This window comes from Anolis sagrei, chromosome 2 (assembly GCF_037176765.1).
Source record: "Anolis sagrei isolate rAnoSag1 chromosome 2, rAnoSag1.mat, whole genome shotgun sequence".
NCBI classification, from domain to species: Eukaryota; Metazoa; Chordata; class Lepidosauria; order Squamata; family Dactyloidae; genus Anolis; species Anolis sagrei.
The window spans coordinates 95,378,644-95,396,494 of NC_090022.1; the positions used below are offsets into that span (position 1 = coordinate 95,378,644).

At 37.7% G+C, this 17,851-nt stretch overlaps 1 protein-coding gene across 1 annotated transcript in view; it reads left to right on the forward strand.

Moving 5' to 3' along the window:
* Positions 1–17,851, forward strand: part of NDFIP1 (Nedd4 family interacting protein 1) — a 32,840-nt gene that overhangs the window by 5,449 nt on the left and 9,540 nt on the right. The window contains exons 2-5 of the mRNA XM_060765193.2: positions 8,263–8,338; positions 11,961–12,091; positions 12,693–12,780; positions 13,826–13,950. Coding sequence (XP_060621176.1) covers positions 8,263–8,338; positions 11,961–12,091; positions 12,693–12,780; positions 13,826–13,950 — 420 coding nt within the window. The remainder of the gene's footprint in view (positions 1–8,262; positions 8,339–11,960; positions 12,092–12,692; positions 12,781–13,825; positions 13,951–17,851) is intronic.

Below are 17,851 nucleotides of genomic sequence, written 5' to 3' on the forward strand. Positions count from 1 at the left end.
TGATTTAGTTGACCCTTTTCTACCCCTATTTCTTCCCATTACTGAAAACTTTGAGACACTAAACAGGCTTTTATTATGGTTTTTGAGGAAATTATTTCAGTTGATTAATCAACATTTGCTTATTCGGTCACTTCAAACCAGGGGTCAGGAACCTTCGGCCCTCCAGGTGTGGTGGACTTCAACTCCCACAATTCCTTGGGCCAAGGTAAGCCTTTGGGGCAAATGCCGAGCCTCAAGGAATTGTGGGAGTTGAAGTCCACCACACCTGGAGGGCCGAAGGTTCCCCATGCCTGCTTCAAACCCTTATTCCATTGAGCTTTGTAGACAAAGATTACTAATCTTTTTGGGGGAGAGGATTAATTTAATTAGAAATTTATGTTTGCAAAACTGTTAATTCTAGTTCAGGGTAGGAAAACCTTAGAAGTACATATTGTACATATCCTTATAGTGATATAAAGTTTAGGTGTTTGGGCCAAGTGATGAGTGACTATTCCCAGAAGATATATGCTGTACCTCTTTAATAGCACTTAGCATTTTAATTCTGCCTGGCAGTTTGTTAGTGGACGTAATTATTGGCACGGAATGACATTATGTTCTGGAGAGATAAGGTCCGCACTCACATTGGAATTGTACAAAATCTTCACAATGAGGAATATTTCTAGACTAATAGAGGTATTTTGGTTCTTTTTTCCTTTCAGATAATTCTTTTAAATATATTCCCATCATAGTTTCAGAGTAAACTTAGCCCACAGAAAGGTCTAGTGACTTGTTTATGAGGGAACTGTGTTCTGTGCACATTCAAAGATAAAGAAGCAACAACATATGTGATAAGTATCATGGAAGATAGAACTCAGCCCTGAGGAACCCCACAGGCCAACAGTGGAGTAGTTGTACAGGAGTCCCTGTACCACCTTCTGAATTCATCTCTCCAGAAGGAATATAACTACTATGAACTACTACCTCCAGTTCCCATCCCAGAAAAGTGGCCAGAGGAATACCATGATTGATGGTATCAAAAGTCACTACAAGGTCCAACAGAACTAACAGGGACACACTCCGACTTTCCAATTTCCAGTGAAGGTCATCCACCTAGGCTATTTCTGTCTCATAGCCAGAACTGAAACCAGATTGAAGTGCATACAGCTGCTTTGGTTACCATGGTACAGAGAGCTACTGGTTCAAGGATTCTCAGGAAGTTTGGAGAGCAGGAATTGCAATGTGTATCCAACCCCAGGACTAGGGCCTCTACATTGCGCTGACTCGTGCATCCAGGTGCATGTGCCCTGTAGAATTAATGCATTGAATTTTGCCGGATTTGTAAGCCGCCTTGAGTCCCCTCTGGGGTAGAGAAAGGCGGGGTAGAAATGAAGTAAATATTGGATTTGATATTATGTGACCCCTGGTAGCACAATGGATTAAACCCAGGACTGCTGACTCAAATCTGGGAAACGGGGTGAACTCCCATCTGATAGCTCCGGGCTTGTCATGCGGGGACATAAGAGAAGCCTCCCACAGAATGGTAAAACATCTGGGTGTCCTCTGGGCAACATCCTTGCAGACGGCCAATTCTCACAGCAGAAGTGACAAGTCGCTTCTGACATGAAAAAAACCCTCATGTTATGCTGAAAAGGGTATATAGTTAGTGCAGTTAATAGTAATGAAACAGGTTCTTTTGTACTTTTGTTATTAACATCTTAGTACAGCTTGGAACCAATCCAGAATAGTATTTAGAAAGGGAGAGCTACTTGTGCTAGTTCATTTATCAGGATGTACCATGTTCTTCTCTGTTCTTTTTCCATTAATGGGATTTTTGTGATGTTCCCTTTGGATTAAAAAGTCCAAAGGTAAGAAAAGATAGTGATCTAACGAAAGAATCAACAATGTGATACCCACTGTCCTGTAGATGTTTTCTTTAAAAATACATTTATGTTCCATAGGTGATACAATGTAGATGGGTATGCCCAAGGTGAAGTAAGTCCTATTTTATTTATTTATTATTTACAGCATTTGTATACCACTTTTCTCACCCCTAGGGGGACTCAAAGCGGTTTACACATAGATAATGGCAAAAATTCAATGCCTTACAACTACAATATTAAAACCATACTTTAAACATAAATCATATTAAAAACAGTACATCATCAAATATCAAAACAGTTATTAAAACCATAAAACAATCTCATCAGTCGAGTCACCGTTCCAGTCATTGTCCCACTAAAAGCTGCATACATCTATTGTCTGAAAGCCTGGTCCCAGAACCATGATTTTAATTTTTTTCTAAAGGTTAGGAGCGAGGGAGCAGATCTTACCACCTTTGAGAGTGTGTTCCATAGGCAGGGGGCCACAGCCGAGAAGGTCCCCACCAGCCGCATTTGCGCTGTTGACAGGAGTGAGAGCAGGGCCTCCCCAGATGATCTTAAATTGCGAGGTGGGACGTAGGGGCAGATGCCTTCGGACAAGTAAGCTGTTTATGTAAACCAAGTGAATGTTTGAGATTTTAGGAACTGGTCATTGTATTACCAGATTATAGGCAAGATAATTTAATTTACTGTATTGTCGAAGGCTTTCATGGCCGGAATCATTGGGTTGTTGTAGGTTTTTTCAGGCTGTATGGCCATGGTCTAGAGGCATTCTCCCCTGACGTTTCGCCTGCATCTGTGGCAAGCATCCTCAGAGGTAGTTAATTTACAGTATTAGCAAGTGGGGTGGTGCATTCAAAGGTCTATTCTTTTCCATTGTATATTTAGCTATAGTATTAGAGCTGTTAGATAGCATTGGGAAGTTCTGAGAAATACAATACTTTTAAAGTTGTGTTTGTGAGGAATAAATTCTAGAGATCAGTTGAAAGGTCATTTTACCTTGTCTCAGGTTACTTTGCAGAAGACTCTTGAGAAGTTTAGGAGGTGAAGTCTTTTGGATAATATTTCTTTCAAGTTATATCAGAGAGTTTCCATTGGTATATTTAGGTATGGCAGGCTACAGAGAGGAAATAGAGTTAGGTTTGGGTGTCACCTAAGGTTATTGGAAAGAACCCAGATATCTGAGGAGACTAATGACTATGGGAGGCAAGCTGAAAGCTTAAAGTGAAAAAAAGAAAAAGAAATATAAGAAAGAGAAGGAAAATGAAGAGTTGTTTTAAAGACTAAGTACAGGAACCATGGTATTATTTTAAAATAATGATTGTGTATTTTCTTTTAAAACTTTTTTGAAACAGTACAATGGTGAAACCCCATTGTTTTCAACATATATTTCTGTTGCAAGCATATTTAGCTTGCTTCTGCTTACAGTTTGTGGTTTATTGTAATCTGGATTATGTGATATAAATACTGAGAGATTAAGATATGGAGGACGCTACAAGATAATAGTTCGCATTGTGCTCTCTAGAACCCTCACAGGCCTCTGACTTTGACATAGGCATACTATGTAACACCAATGGTTGAAACCGAGCTTACTGGTTGCATAAAGATTCCTTGAGAAGTTATCAAAATTTCTTGCTTGGAAAGTTTTTTTTACCTTTTGTCTTCTGATAAGACAGGCTAGAGTTTGATGAATACGATTTTCTGTTGTTATAATGTTAAAAAGCCTGAAAAAACATTTTGCAGCATAGAAGAATAGCTGGGTAGCAGAGGACTCCTCCTAAGCCTGCTTAATTTCTCTGCAGGAGATGTCTGCATCTCCAGCCACCATAGAAGTAGTGTAGACTGATGGTAGAGGCATGTCTTACTAGCCAACAGGTACATTAGCTTTTGTAATTATTGGAGTATTGTGTGGTTGGCTTGCTGTGAGTTTTCTGGGCTGCATGGCCATGTCCCAATGCATTCTTTCATGACGTTTCGCCCACATCTATGGCAGGCATCCCCAGAGGTTGTGAAATCAGTTGGAAACTAGGCAAGTGGAGTTTATATACCTGTAGAATAATGTCCAGGGTTGGAGAAAGAACTCTTGTCTGCTTGAGGCAAGTGTGAATGTTGCAATTAGCCACCTTGATTAGCATTTAACGACCTTGTAGCTTCAAACACTAGAGAGCAAGGATTCCCCAAAATACAAAGGCGGAAGGCCACTATAGACCAAAAAATAATACAGTTATATACTCACAAAACATACTATTTTATTTTGTGAGTATATAACTATTATTTTTGGTCTGTAGTGGCCTTCTGCCTTGTAGCTTCAAAGCCTGGCTGGTTGCTGCCTAGGGGTTCTTTGTTGGGGGGTGTTAGCTGGTAGTGATTATTTCTTGTCTGGAGTTCCCCTGGTTTTTTTTTAGTGTTGCTCTTTATTTACTGTACTTTTTAAAATACTAGTAGCCAGATTTGGTTCATTTTCATGGTTTCTTCCTTTCTGTTGAAATTGTCCACATGCTTGTGGATTTCAGTGGCCTTTCTGTGTAGTTTGACATGGTAGTTGTTAGATGAGTGGTCCAGCATGTATGTATTCTCAAATAATATGCTGTGTCCAGGTTGGTTCATCAGGTGCTCTGCTATGGCTGACTTCTCTAGTTGAATTAGTCTTTAGTGCCTTTCATGTTCCTTATTTCATGTTTGGGCAATGCTGCATTTGATGGTCTCTATGTAGACTTGTCCACAGCTGCGTGGCATACAGTAGACTCCTGCAGAGGTGAGAGAAGCCCTCTTGTCCTTTGCTGAACATATTTGTTGGATTTTCTTAGTGGGTCTGTAGATTGTTTGTAGGTTGTGTTTCTTCATTGCCTTCCCTATGTGGTCAGTGGTTGCCTTGATGTATGGTAAAAACACTTACTTGTGTGGTTTCCGGGCTGTATGGCCCTGTTATCGCAGCATTTTCTCGTGACATTTCATCTGCATCTGTGGCTGGCATCTTCAGATCCTCTGAAATGATTCTAGCCATGAAAGCTGGAATCCAGTGATTCCAGCTATGAAAACTTTTGACAGTACTTTTGTCTTTATGTTTTTAAGTCTGGGGAGACTTGTTACCTTTTAAACTTGTATCGTTTTCTTTTTGGAATGTGCTATTGGCATAGAAAGGAAAGGATTTTGGGTTTATTGAGAACTTGCTGCCCATGTTTTCTCCTGAGTAATTAAGTTTTCAGTACTTCTGGGGTGACATGTATAAGATTTTTGCAGTATGCTGCTTTTCACTATTCCTTAAGTGTAAACAAGCATTTTGGTGTGTTTGGTGATCCTCTGTTGGTGTTTTTTCCCCACTTATTCAATAGAACATTTGGTTGGAAAACCAGAGCCATTGTTCTACAATGTAGACAGAATTTCAGGCTGAATTGATGGGATCCCACGAAAAGAAGAAGTAAAGTAAAACTACAAAAGAAACCCATAAAAATAAATGCAGCAGCACAATACATGTGGATAAATGGTTGTAGAACCTTATGAAAGCAGCAAGGGTGGTGCTGTACAAGTACAGAAGAAAATCTACACACCAGGATTAGTGGAAAGAAGTGACTTAACAGCCACGGCCGTTTTTGAGTTCCCCCATCATATGTGGTGACTACAGATTCTCCAATCCGGCTCGGAAGTCTCAGCACCCGCCCTATAAGCCGACACCCGGTGTATAAGATGACCCCTGACTTTTGAGAAGATTTTCCTTATATGCCAGAAAATACAGTACTTTTTAAATGTTCAGTAGATAATGCTGAAGTTTAGCAGGGCTTCTGAAATAAAAGCATCCTGTTCAGGGAATTGGTCAAAGATCATGATGGAACGAATCCCAAGGGGATTTACCTTGTGCTGACTTTTTAAAAATTCCATGAATGTATGTATGAGCAAGTTACTGAGCCAGTGAGTGAATACATCCTCTCTCCTTCTTTCCCTGTCCTATTATCTTCCCATCCAAGAGTGCCTGAGCGACTGGAGAGGGGTGTGGTAGGTTCCCCCATCTGACCCCCCCCCCCCTTGACCTGCCAGTTACTCATGTGGGAAGTGGAGAACTGTATACATAAAGTAATAAAAGGAAAAAGTCCTTTGGGACCCCTCCCATTGTGAACTTTGCCCACCCATTTTCTAGGATCTGAGATTCTCTGCTCATTTGGAAATGTGGGCTACATTTTATTAAATTAGTATTTTATAGTGAATTGATCAAAGACTTCAGAAAGAATGAAGCACTCAGACATCAGATTTACCCCTTTACCTTTGATCTCATAGCTGGTCTTGAATAGGGAAAATGTGATTGCCCTGGTGAGAAAGACATTTTTTTTATTTGCTGTTCAGTGTACATATGTGTGTGTTGGGAAACATTTAAACTTCTCTCCCTAACTCATGATCACTCACTGGGATCAAAGAAGAAAGGGGATTGGATGGGGGTAGGTATCCATTGGGAATCCAAAGTAGGTGGTAAGATTATTTGGAGTAGGCGTGGTGCTAAATGAATCCAAAGAAGAAATTATTTTGCTGGTGTAGACTGCTTTGCAGTGAGGAGTGATTGTATTTCAGAAATAAACAAAAATAAATATAGGTAACCCCCTGACACTCTCTGATAAGTGCATGTCTTTGTGGCATATGATACTTTTTCTTTGATATCATCTCATGTATCATCCCATCCACAAATATGACAGTAAATGTATTCCATAAACTCGAGAGTGTTTGTGCTCTTTGCTTCTGAATGAATATATGTCTATCTATGTTTTAGTATTATGTGACGAAGGGAAGAGAGAACACAATGTAAAACTTATTCAATAGAACATTTGGTTGGAAAAACCAGAGCCAATAAAGAGGTGACTTACTTATCATTATTTGATATATTCTACCTATTCAGCCTCAGAAATATGAATTGTATTCTACTTATTTATTGATAATTGTAAGTGTATTTTTCACATGTCAACCAGATAGTTTGGAGATGGCCTCATGTTTCTATAGCAACACGATAAGATTTGAGGAGTGGTATCTGCAGTGTAGAGCCTAAAATGCAGTTTTATTCTGACCATGTTCAGCAATTTTGCCTACAACTTTGTGATCTCCATTCAGCTGTTTAAACATGAATTTAATAGTCCAGCTTTTTATGGTGGCCTTGGTAAAAAAATATGATTTTGTTTTAGATTGGAATATAGGCAGTTGAGAATTAATGTTTCTGTCTTTTCTCAAGGTCTGTTTCACAATGAGAGAGGAAAAACAGGCTAGTAAATACGTTTTCATGCTCAGGTATTTCACCTTGTAAAATTGACACTTGGAATGTGTAGGGAGAAAGATTAACTTCTCTGGGAGAGTTTATGGACTCTTTATTATTGTTCTACAACCATGTATCCATATGTATTGTGCTGCTGCATTTATTTTTATGGGGTTCTTTTGTAGTTTTACTTTACTTTTTCTTTTCCTGGGATCCCATCAATTCAGCCTGAAATTCTGTCTACATCCCAATGTTCTCTTCTTTGCATCTAGTGTGTATGTATGTTTATGTGTCTTCAAGTCATCTATTTCTGGCAACCACATATAATAGCAGACATCCTATCTGTAAAAGAGACTTCCAAGACTTCTGCTTTTGTGCCTTGGAGACTCCCCACAGCAAAACTTATCACAGATAACTTTTCTTTGAGTATATGACATCTGGTGCCTCCATGAAACCCCAATTTTTCTTTCATATCAATGGTTTTGTTTCATCTTTCCCATCCTTTAATCGGTTTGATGGGGTGACCCCGGACAAATCCCACTTGCAGAACTGTGGCTTGTTACAATAGGTTAGGTTGCAAATGAAGATATCCCACCTGGTATGGGATATCTGGTATGGCATAAACAAAAATTTCCAAGTTTGAGCATAATAGAGAAGAGCAGAAATGTTTGGTCTATTTATCATATGCAAAAAAAGAACAGAGGGGAGGTGAAATGCATGAGCCCAAGGCTTGTGCAACTTTTATATTTTTTCATTATGTATGAATTCAGGCACTAAGACAAAGATTACCGTACTTTTTATGTAGAAAAGCATCTGGGGCTAAAAAATATAACTGACATGCTGTATTGTTTTGTTTGTGATAGTTGGCTTCCCACTTACTCAAGGACTAGAAAGACACAATAGGTGCTTAAATCCAAGAGATACTGTCTTGTAAATCATTGGAATAATCTACAAAGCTGAAGTGGGAGACCTTGTATAATAATTGCCCAATGTGAACATTGTGAATATTTCTCAAATCATGAGTATTTATGATTTAACTGATCAAACATCATGGCATTTGCTTTCCAACTCATCAATAAATACTTTATTTTACTTTATTTCAAATTTTGCCTATTTATATCTTGATGCTATGCATGGATTTCATTGTTATGTTAAACCGGAAATATTTCTATTCAGTTGCAGAATGAGGAGAATCTGGAAGTTACAAATGATTTTCCACCACCTTACAGCAGCATTTCTGGAGAAAACTCAGGTAAAACATATGTTGCTCAGTGTTGTCTGGTGTTAAAAATGCTTTGCTGATGACTGGAAGGATGACAGAGTTATTTGTAGACAACCTAAATTTCATGGGGAAAAATTAGATTCCCTAAAGCCATCTCTGTCAAACAGTGTTAATTTTATATTGCAGAATGTTCTTTGTAGACATGGGAAGGCTGTTAAAAATCCTGTTTATAGTTGATTTTATCTTGCATTTGTGGCTGTTGAAGTCTTGCCATCAGCAGCTTGTGTGTGTCAGGAAATAGGGAGAGGGCTTGTTTTCTGCTACTGCTGCTTCCTGTTGAAAAGTGCAGCTCACACAGTGACAGAGCAAGGACCAGGCCCTTATTTCCTTGCACAAGCCCTTATGCTTTGTGCCCAATACCTTTCTGATTATTGCTGTGCTGATTATTGTTAACATGTCCTAATAATGGAGCTGTGGCTTATGAAACATTTGAAAATCCTGGCTATTATTCCTTCCTGCTAGCAGGATATATTATCTTCAAGCCTTCACTGTATTGCTAAGGATTTTGCAGGCAGGCTTTAGCTGAGCTCAGCTGTAACAAAAATCTATGATCATCATGTAAAGTCCACAGCCATCTGGGTTTCAAATTGAGACATAGGAATATATTTGCAAGCAGTATAGAATTAATAAGTCTGAATGAAGACACCATAATCTGCTTCTAAGTGACATTCATTATATGATTACATTCATAATTGATAGCAGTATAGCTGTGTCAACCTTGCATTTTGCAAAAGCAATTAACACTAAGAGGCAGAAAAAGTTGCAGGGGATCTCTTCTTACACATTATTACACCGCAGTAAAAGGATACAAAGCCATGCTGTGCTGCTAGCACTGACACAATGGTTTTACTACCTTCATTCCCCCCATGGAAGAAACAGAATTAAAGAAGGAAATAGCAATGCATATTAAAACTGTGTAGAGGAAAATGCAAAAGCAACACTTTTAAAAATAGATTTAGGCACATGTTGTTTTCTTGTTGGAATCAGCAGAATATAAGTGTCTTTGACTCATGATAAATATATCTATCACTCCAGTCATGATAGAATTCAAGTTGTATGAGTGTGGATCAGTATGCAAAGAGATGCATTTTTGAGACTAATGGAGAAAGTTAACCTTTTGTAACTATTTCCTCAGGCATATGAACTAAATCTACTTCATCACATACTACCAGCTTCTTTCTCTTATTCCCAAAGGTGATGCAAGATCCCTTTGCATAGATCCCAGTCATTTTGTCTTGAGCTTGCTTGCTCATTATGAGTAAATTTAACTGAAATGCATTCAATGTTAGCACTCTAATTTACAGCACAGTGAACATATTTAGGATTGTATCTTTGGTTGTGCAAAGTACTTGTTTATATAACTGTTTTCCATATTAAGATATTAGCACAACTCATGAAACATACTTGAAAAAAGAAGAGTAAGAAAGGGCAACTTGGAGGAGAATCAGACATTTGATAAACAATTAGGACAGTTAGCCTTTCAGTGATAGAATGTTTTTACAGTATTGATTTTATGAAGCCAAAGAAGGTAGTCAGTATCAAGTTACTGTTATGCTAAATGGGAAAAAATGATTATTTTTGTGGTCTTAGAAAAGACCCAACTCAAAGCTTAAACTGACCACATATTCTCATAACCTTTGGGAAACCTTTCCTCCAGAGGGTACAGAAGATATGAGGACTTGCCAAGATTTTGGAAATGCTTTCTATGTAGATGGCAAGGTTTCATTTTTCAAGTCTCGGAGACTCTTCCTTAGCTATTTTACAAGGAATTCTTGAAATGTGTTGCAGCTACTGTTTGTTTGGCCTGTGCACGTGCAACATCCTGTCCAAGTGCAAAGTCATTCTGATGGGGAGATATTGGAAAAAATAGATATTGATTTCTGTATAAATTGTATGTACTTTACAAGCACTGAAATGTATAGAAAAATCAGGCTCTCTCTGTATCAGAAATCCAAGCTGCTGTCCAGGCACAGCAAGAGGGGGGCTGAACATTCCAGGAGAGAGATAAGCCCATCCTAGTAGCAACAGATACTGGTACTGAGCCCAGGCTATGGCTAAGTGAGGAGCCTATATCTCCCTCATGACAGGTCAAAGCAGGCCCCTTGATTGATGAATGTAAGCTGTAAGCTGTATGCTGCTGCTAGAAAAAATACAGAGACATGCCTTTTGTATGTTGGAAGATAGAATTTGATATTCCTATGATACTAAAGTGACGCAGATAATTATGTCAATATATGTAGAAGCATTTTCTTTGTTTGCCTGCAATTGGAGGGTATAAAAGCCATAGTCAACACCTATATCGGGGCTCTGGATGCTTTTGGACATAGTTCCACTCCAGAGACCCAGCTGGAAATAAAGCCGTACTTTTCTTTTCTCCGGAAAGGGTCTCTCTTGATAGTATCTCTCCTATCTATGCCGCAGCAATTCTACCTGAGCCATAGTACGCCTGCAGGCTTCCTGGGAGCTGTTGCCACTCAGGATTTCAACAGAGCTGGCACCTGTTCCCAGCTTTCAAACCCCATGGACTAGACATGAGGTCCTGGGTAGAGGCTGGTTTCTGGAGGGCAGTGCTTTTTTTCCTACGTGGCATTATGCTCCCTTCCCCTGTAGTTAGTAGTTTGTTCATTTTCTATTTATGTGAGTCACAGAGACCACAAAGAATAAGCTCAAATTGCTAATTTATAACTAGTTCTTTGAGTCATCATCTGTGTACTCAGTAAGCCCTATCTATCTTCCCTTGCTGAGTTCTGCCTTTCTAAAGCAATTCTGGAAAATGAAAATTTCTTTCTTTTTTTTGATAGACGAGAATATAGGGGAGGATGTTTACTACGTTTATGAAGTGTTACTCTATATTTTGCTTACATTCACACTTTAACATAATTGCCACAGAATGTATCTTTGTCCTTTCCTCTACACTGCCCTACTATTAATCCTTTTTTGGTTACATTTGGATATATATTATACTTCGTAACTGAAAATACCTTTATGTGTCTAATAATAAACTTGAGTACACAAAACCTATGTCATAATAAATCATCTGTTTATCTTTGAAGTGCCACATGATTCTTTGTTACTTGAATGCACAAATCTGTTTTGTTTACACACATTGAAAATCCTTCTGATTACAGTTGTGTGCTGAACTTTTGGCCTTCGAAAGCCTTGCAGTTTATGTATATGTTCAGTTCATGGAACATCAAAAAACCAAGTCTTATTGTCACTATTGGTTGGCTGTTGCCTATAACGTATTTAATGCACACTCTCGTCAGCTTCTAACTGACATGGGCACCCTGATGAGAGTGTATTCATCTGTTAACAATGGAATCCTATATATATTCATGTTTACATATGTTTACTCATAAGTCCCATTGTATGTGGTGAATCTGAGTCCTCAGAAAGTGTTACAAAACTATGGTCTTAATTATTTTGCTACTGTCGCTATTTTTCTTGATTCAGACTTTAAAAATACCTATTTTTCATGCCTTTATGTAGTTCAGTTTGCCAGCAACTTCAGTTGTACTTTTCAGTAAAAAGAAAAAAAGTTCTTTGCTTTGAAAATTAACCCATATATCTTTCCCTTTTCTTCATCTTCTAGTGTATTTTGACTACAAAGATGAGGCTGGGTTTCCAAATCCCCCTTCTTATAATGTAGCCACAACACTGCCCTCATATGATGAGGCTGAGAGAACTAAGGCAGAAGCCACTATTCCCTTAGTTCCTGGAAGGGTAAGTGCATTTTCACACTGTATTCATTAATATTCCCCAAGTAAATCAAAACACTTTATAAAAATTGGTCTTTGTGCATTTTGAGATACCTTTTGTTCACTGTAGTACTGTGACCAGTCTTTTTCATTCATATATATCCTAAGTAACTTGCCAAGGTATTGTATTGATAAAATATGGTAATTCATCTGCTCAGTGTGCACTGTTTTGAAAAAATATTGCTTTTAAATGCGTTGAGGTTTTCTCTCTCCTGTTCCCAATGTGTATCATGTATGCCTTTAGAAAAAGTCATTTCACAACTGCCTTAGATTGAAGATCATTTATAGTTCTTTTCTTTTTTTTCTTTAGTTACTTTTTGCCTTCATTGATTCATAAATGGATGAAAAGATTTGATACATTATTAGGTTAATGTCTACTCCTAAATGCATAAAGAATTCAGATACAAAATATGTAGTTCTTACTCTTTTGTGACATTCACTGAAAAGGATGGGGAAAGTCTTGCCCTTAAACCGTGGTTAAATAATGTAAACCTTATCCTGATAGTATGATCTAGTTTTGCTTCTGTCACAGATTTGTTAGCCATCTTGACATGTTTCTCTTTTAGGAAGAAGACTTTGTGGCACGGGATGATTTTGATGATACTGACCAGCTGAGGATAGGAAATGATGGCATTTTCATGCTAACCTTCTTCAGTGAGTACCTTTCAAAAGACGGGCATTTTTGAAGATGCCAGAACTATTAGCAGATTGACCTGATGTTTTGGAATAGTCCATTCCTATAGTAGATTCCTCATCTGAATATTGATTATTCAGACTGATTGTATGGCACTTATTCAACCCTGTTCACGTGGAGTGTGATGCACCATGAACTTGAGGTTTCCAGGCTTTCATCCTGAGTCAATTAACTCAAATGGTTTGGGATGTGCTGTGGACATCCCTTGCTTTTCATATCTAGAAGAAAGGAAGTCCAGGGAAGCAAGGCATATAAGAAGTGGGAAATGTGTATTACATTTGCTTTTTATTTTGAAAGAGAATGGAACTTTTTAAGAAAAATGGAAGATCCCCCTGGTCCAGCATCGTGTTTCTCGGGGTGCGTTTACACTGTGGAATTAATGCAGTTTTATATGATTTTAACTGCTGTGGTCCAATGCTATGAAATCCTGGGAATTATAGTTTTGTGAGTCACCAGGATTCTTTATAAAATTACAACTTCAATTATTCCATAGCATTGAGCCATGGCAGTTAAAGTAGTGTCAAACATTAATTCTATGGTGTAGGTGCACCCTCAGGTTGGCTAATCAGATGATTCTGGAAACCACATACATAGCATGAAAGGAGTTGTAATTTTACAAGGGCTTTAGCCTTTCTTCCAGAGAGTGCTTGTTCCTCACCAAACTACAACTCCCATAATTCGATTGCATTGAACCATGGCAGTTGAAGTGGTGTCAAGATGCATTAATTCTACAGTCTAGATGAGCCCAAAATCTCTAGTGCCAGTAGCTTGAGTCCACACACACATTTCTGCAAAGGGTGATCTTTCTTACCTCCTTTTCCCCCAGAGTGTTTTGGTAGCTATCTTTGTTAATCTCTGCACTGTCATGTAGCAGCAAGCAGTGTACTTGTTTCTTTTAAAATATTCACTTCATTTGTATTAAATAATCCAGATTAGAAACAAATATTTGATTGATGTGATACAATATAAGCCAGTAGACATCTTTCTCTCATTTTGCTTTTCTAGTGGCATTCCTTTTCAACTGGATTGGATTCTTCCTCTCTTTCTGCTTGACTACTTCAGCAGCAGGAAGATATGGGGCCATTTCTGGATTTGGCCTCTCTCTCATTAAGTGGATTCTGATTGTCAGGGTAAGATGCAGATTGGAAAATTATTGATTTTACAAATTGAAGAGGCAGCTCTTTTTAATTAATAAATAAATATCTAGTGATTGCATTCAAGATAAAATTTGGACAGATACGTTAAAAGCATTTTGATATTGTAGCCTAAAATCCAGGATCTCTCCAGATTGATTTCTGAAATAGTATTGATTCTGATTTCTTCATTCTGGGTGTACATTTATACAAACCGTTCTTAGGGATTAGTACTTTACATCTCAGAGTTAGTATGGTGTAATGATTCCCCTAGGACTTTAGAAGACCTGGGTCTGAATCCTTGCTAAGCCAATAGCAATATAAAATGGTAATACAGAAGTAAAATAATATCTTTACTAGTTGTTGTTATTATATGCTAGAATCAAAATTGATAGTTTTTGAGTGACTTGTAATCCACACAAATTTGCTTCTGACTCCATGACTGTTAAACTACAATCCTGGTAGTAGTAATACTGAGATTTCATATCAGACCTTCCAAATATGGTTTGATTTTTGTTTGCTTAGAGATGCTTAGCCTATACCATTTCTTTGTGCCCAAACAGACTGAGTAGATGTAATTTCAGAATAACTGCAGGCAGCATGCTGTTACTTTTATTAGACTTCAAAGAAAGCAGCTTTTTAAAGTCAGCTTCTTAGCTGGGAAATGATGGGAGGTCCAGTATAACATTATCTGGAGGGTCACATATCTTCTACCCTCTTATATGTGATTGAACAAATTTGATTGAAATAACCTAACGGTTACATCTGTGAAGCTGTAAAGGCAGATATATTGAAATTTATTTTTCTGCGAATGCTGTGATGTGTCACAGTCCATTACCTACCTACCTGGAAGAAATAAGTGATTTTCAGAAAGAGCCTAAAGTGCTCAGTTGATCAGATGTTTATTGATCCAGCAAGGGTTGGATGGCCACCTGTCAGGAGTGCTTTGATTGTGTGTTTCTAAATGGCTAGTGATGGAGACAACTAAGAGGCCAGAAAGGGAAAAACCTATCAATCCCGAGGAGAATCAGAGCGCTAAAAATGTGTGTGGTACAAAAAATGTATTTGTTTCAAACTCTGCCGGTGACCCTGAGGCCAGGTCAAATAGCTCAGTGGGATAAGGAGTTACAAGAATGGGTATTTGGAGGAAAGAAAGCAAGAGTGGCTCAGAAAATAGTCTATGCAAGAAGGGATCAACTGGGCTGGAGAGTCCCAAACCTACTAGCATATTATGAAGCTTTTCAGTTTAAGTATTTAATAGAAATAGATAAGGGAAATCAGAAATGGATTAGAATAGAAATTGAAAGAAATGGATGTAAAGAAAAAGCTGGTATTTTTAGTAAGAATATAAAACGGACTATAAAAGGAATGGAGGGTCCTAGAAGATTAGCTTTTATAATATGGGGAAAATGGCAAAAGCAGTGGATCCCCACATTATCTAAATGGTCTCCATTATATAGCTTGTTTGAGGATGAAGAGGAGTGCTGGCTGAAGAAGTTGAATAGAGCAGGATTTGTAAGAGTGAAGGATTTATATAATAACGGAGGAGACTTGATTGATTTTATGGAGTTGGTGGGAAAAGGTGGAAGAGAAAATTGGTTGAAATTGAGGAGACTATGGGAAATGATGAAGAATGGAGTAAAAAGAGAGGAAAATACCGTATATACTCAAGTATAAGCCGACCCGAATATAAGCCGAGGCACCTAATTTTACTACAAAAAACTGGGAAAATGTATTGACTCGAGTATAAGCCGCGGGTGGGAAATGCAGCAGCTACTGGTAAATTTCAAAATAAAAATAGATAACAATAAAATTATATTAATGTAGGCATCAGTAGGTTAAATGTTTTTGAATATTTACATAAAATTGTAATTCAAGATAAGACTGTCCAACTTTGTTTAAACCATTATTCTAACCTTCTTCAATGTAAATATGCTTACATGTCCTCCAATAATAATAAATAGAGTAAAATAATAAATGTAATAATAACAATAATAAATCGAGTAAAATAATGAATGTAATAATAACAATAATATAATAAATGTAATAATAATAATAATAATAATAACAACAAAGTAAAATAATAATATTGACTTGCGTGTAAGCCTGGGGAGACTTTTTCAGCCTAAAAAAAGGACTGAAAAACTAGGCTTATATTCGAGTATATACAGTAAGTTGGATTCCCTGATCAGATAAAGGGAAGAAGGTAAAAAGGGGGGAGCAGGAGTAATATATAAAATGATAGTGGAAGCAAAAGAAACAATGCTTAGAACGATAATACAAAAATGGAGTAAGGAAAGCATACTTTAAGAGGAAAGAGTGGAAAAGATAATGAAGGGGGTAAGTACCATTAAAATGGAAAAGTTTCAAGAATATGTAAAAAGGATTTATTTAAAGTGGTATAGCTCAGCTAGCATATATGATAAAATAAAATGCTCAAACTGTTGGCATTGTAAAAAGGGGAAGGGGTGGTTTACACATATGTGGTGGGAATGTGAGGAAGTGCAGAGATTCTGGAAGAGGGTATTAGAACAAATAAATGGGCTATTCAAGGTATATTTGTACATTGGGCCAGGACTGTTGGAAATTGGAACGTTGGGCCTACAAACACCGAAGAAAGAAGACCAACAAACTTTGATGGTGATCGTTAAAACTGCCCATGCTGTAAAAGCATTGGGATGGAAGGATAAGAAAAAATGGACAATGGATAGATGGAACGAATACACTTATGAACAAGTACAATCTGATATTATGGGAATAATACAACATGATATACCATGGTCTATAAAAATACAAAGAATCAAAGAGAACTTGTTAAGATATGTGAAATGGGTTGAAGAAGAGAAAGCTAATGATCAGATAAAGGAAAAAATTGACAGAATCCTTGACTGGCTGCACTTAAAAATGCTTTGTTGTAAAGTTGAAGGGAGGGGGGAGGGAAAAAGGGGGCAAAAATGTAATGGTTTATGGATGTATATAAAGTAAGTTTATTTCGATGGATTAGATGGATACCATTACAATAAAAAAAGACATTAAAAAAATTCTAAATGGCCAGGGGTTGGACTGGGTAACCCTTGTGGTCTCTTTCAACTCAAGGATTCTATGACTTCAGCCTAGAGTTACTGGATATATTCTGGATATATTCCGTCCTTTTTGTCTATGAAAAATAACTTGTAGTAATTCCTCTCTCTCTCTCTCTCTCTCTCTCTATATATATATATATATATATGTGTGTGTGTGTGTGTGTGTGTGTGTGTGTGTGTGTACAAAATGAAGATGCTCTAGTGCAGTATTGATCACTCTAAATAGGAGTGGCTTTTCAAGATGCCTGCTACCAATAAGTTCTTTAAACTAGAGAGAGCCTTGGATTATCTGGTGTGAAAATCTTGGACCCTACTACTGAGCTACAGTGTATTTTAATGACATTTTTCATTATACAACTCTTGTCTTCAGAGAGATGACCTATTTTATTTAACCAAAATGTATAACATGATGACTTGGGGCACATCTACACTGATCATTTAATACAGTTTCCAACTGGTATTGAAGAAAGTGGTTTCACTGTGCAGAAGATTACAGAGGAATTAAGGGCTTTTCTCATGCACCATTGTGGGAATTTCTCATGTAGCCTCCACAGTTTGAAGCTAGCTTTGAACTGTAGATGGGTCCTTGTTCATGGGAATGCATTCTAATCCTGGTATCATTACTGAGGACTACAACAGGATGAATCAAGCCAGCATCAGACCTTGTTGCAGGTTGAATACCTTCTATTTGAAACATTGCACACAACTTGAATTAATCTAGGAATGGGAGTTTATGTCTGGTATCTCATGGATCACTGTCAAAGGGATGCTGCTTTTTAAACCAACTGTTTCTGCCCCGGGAGATGGGAAGTAGT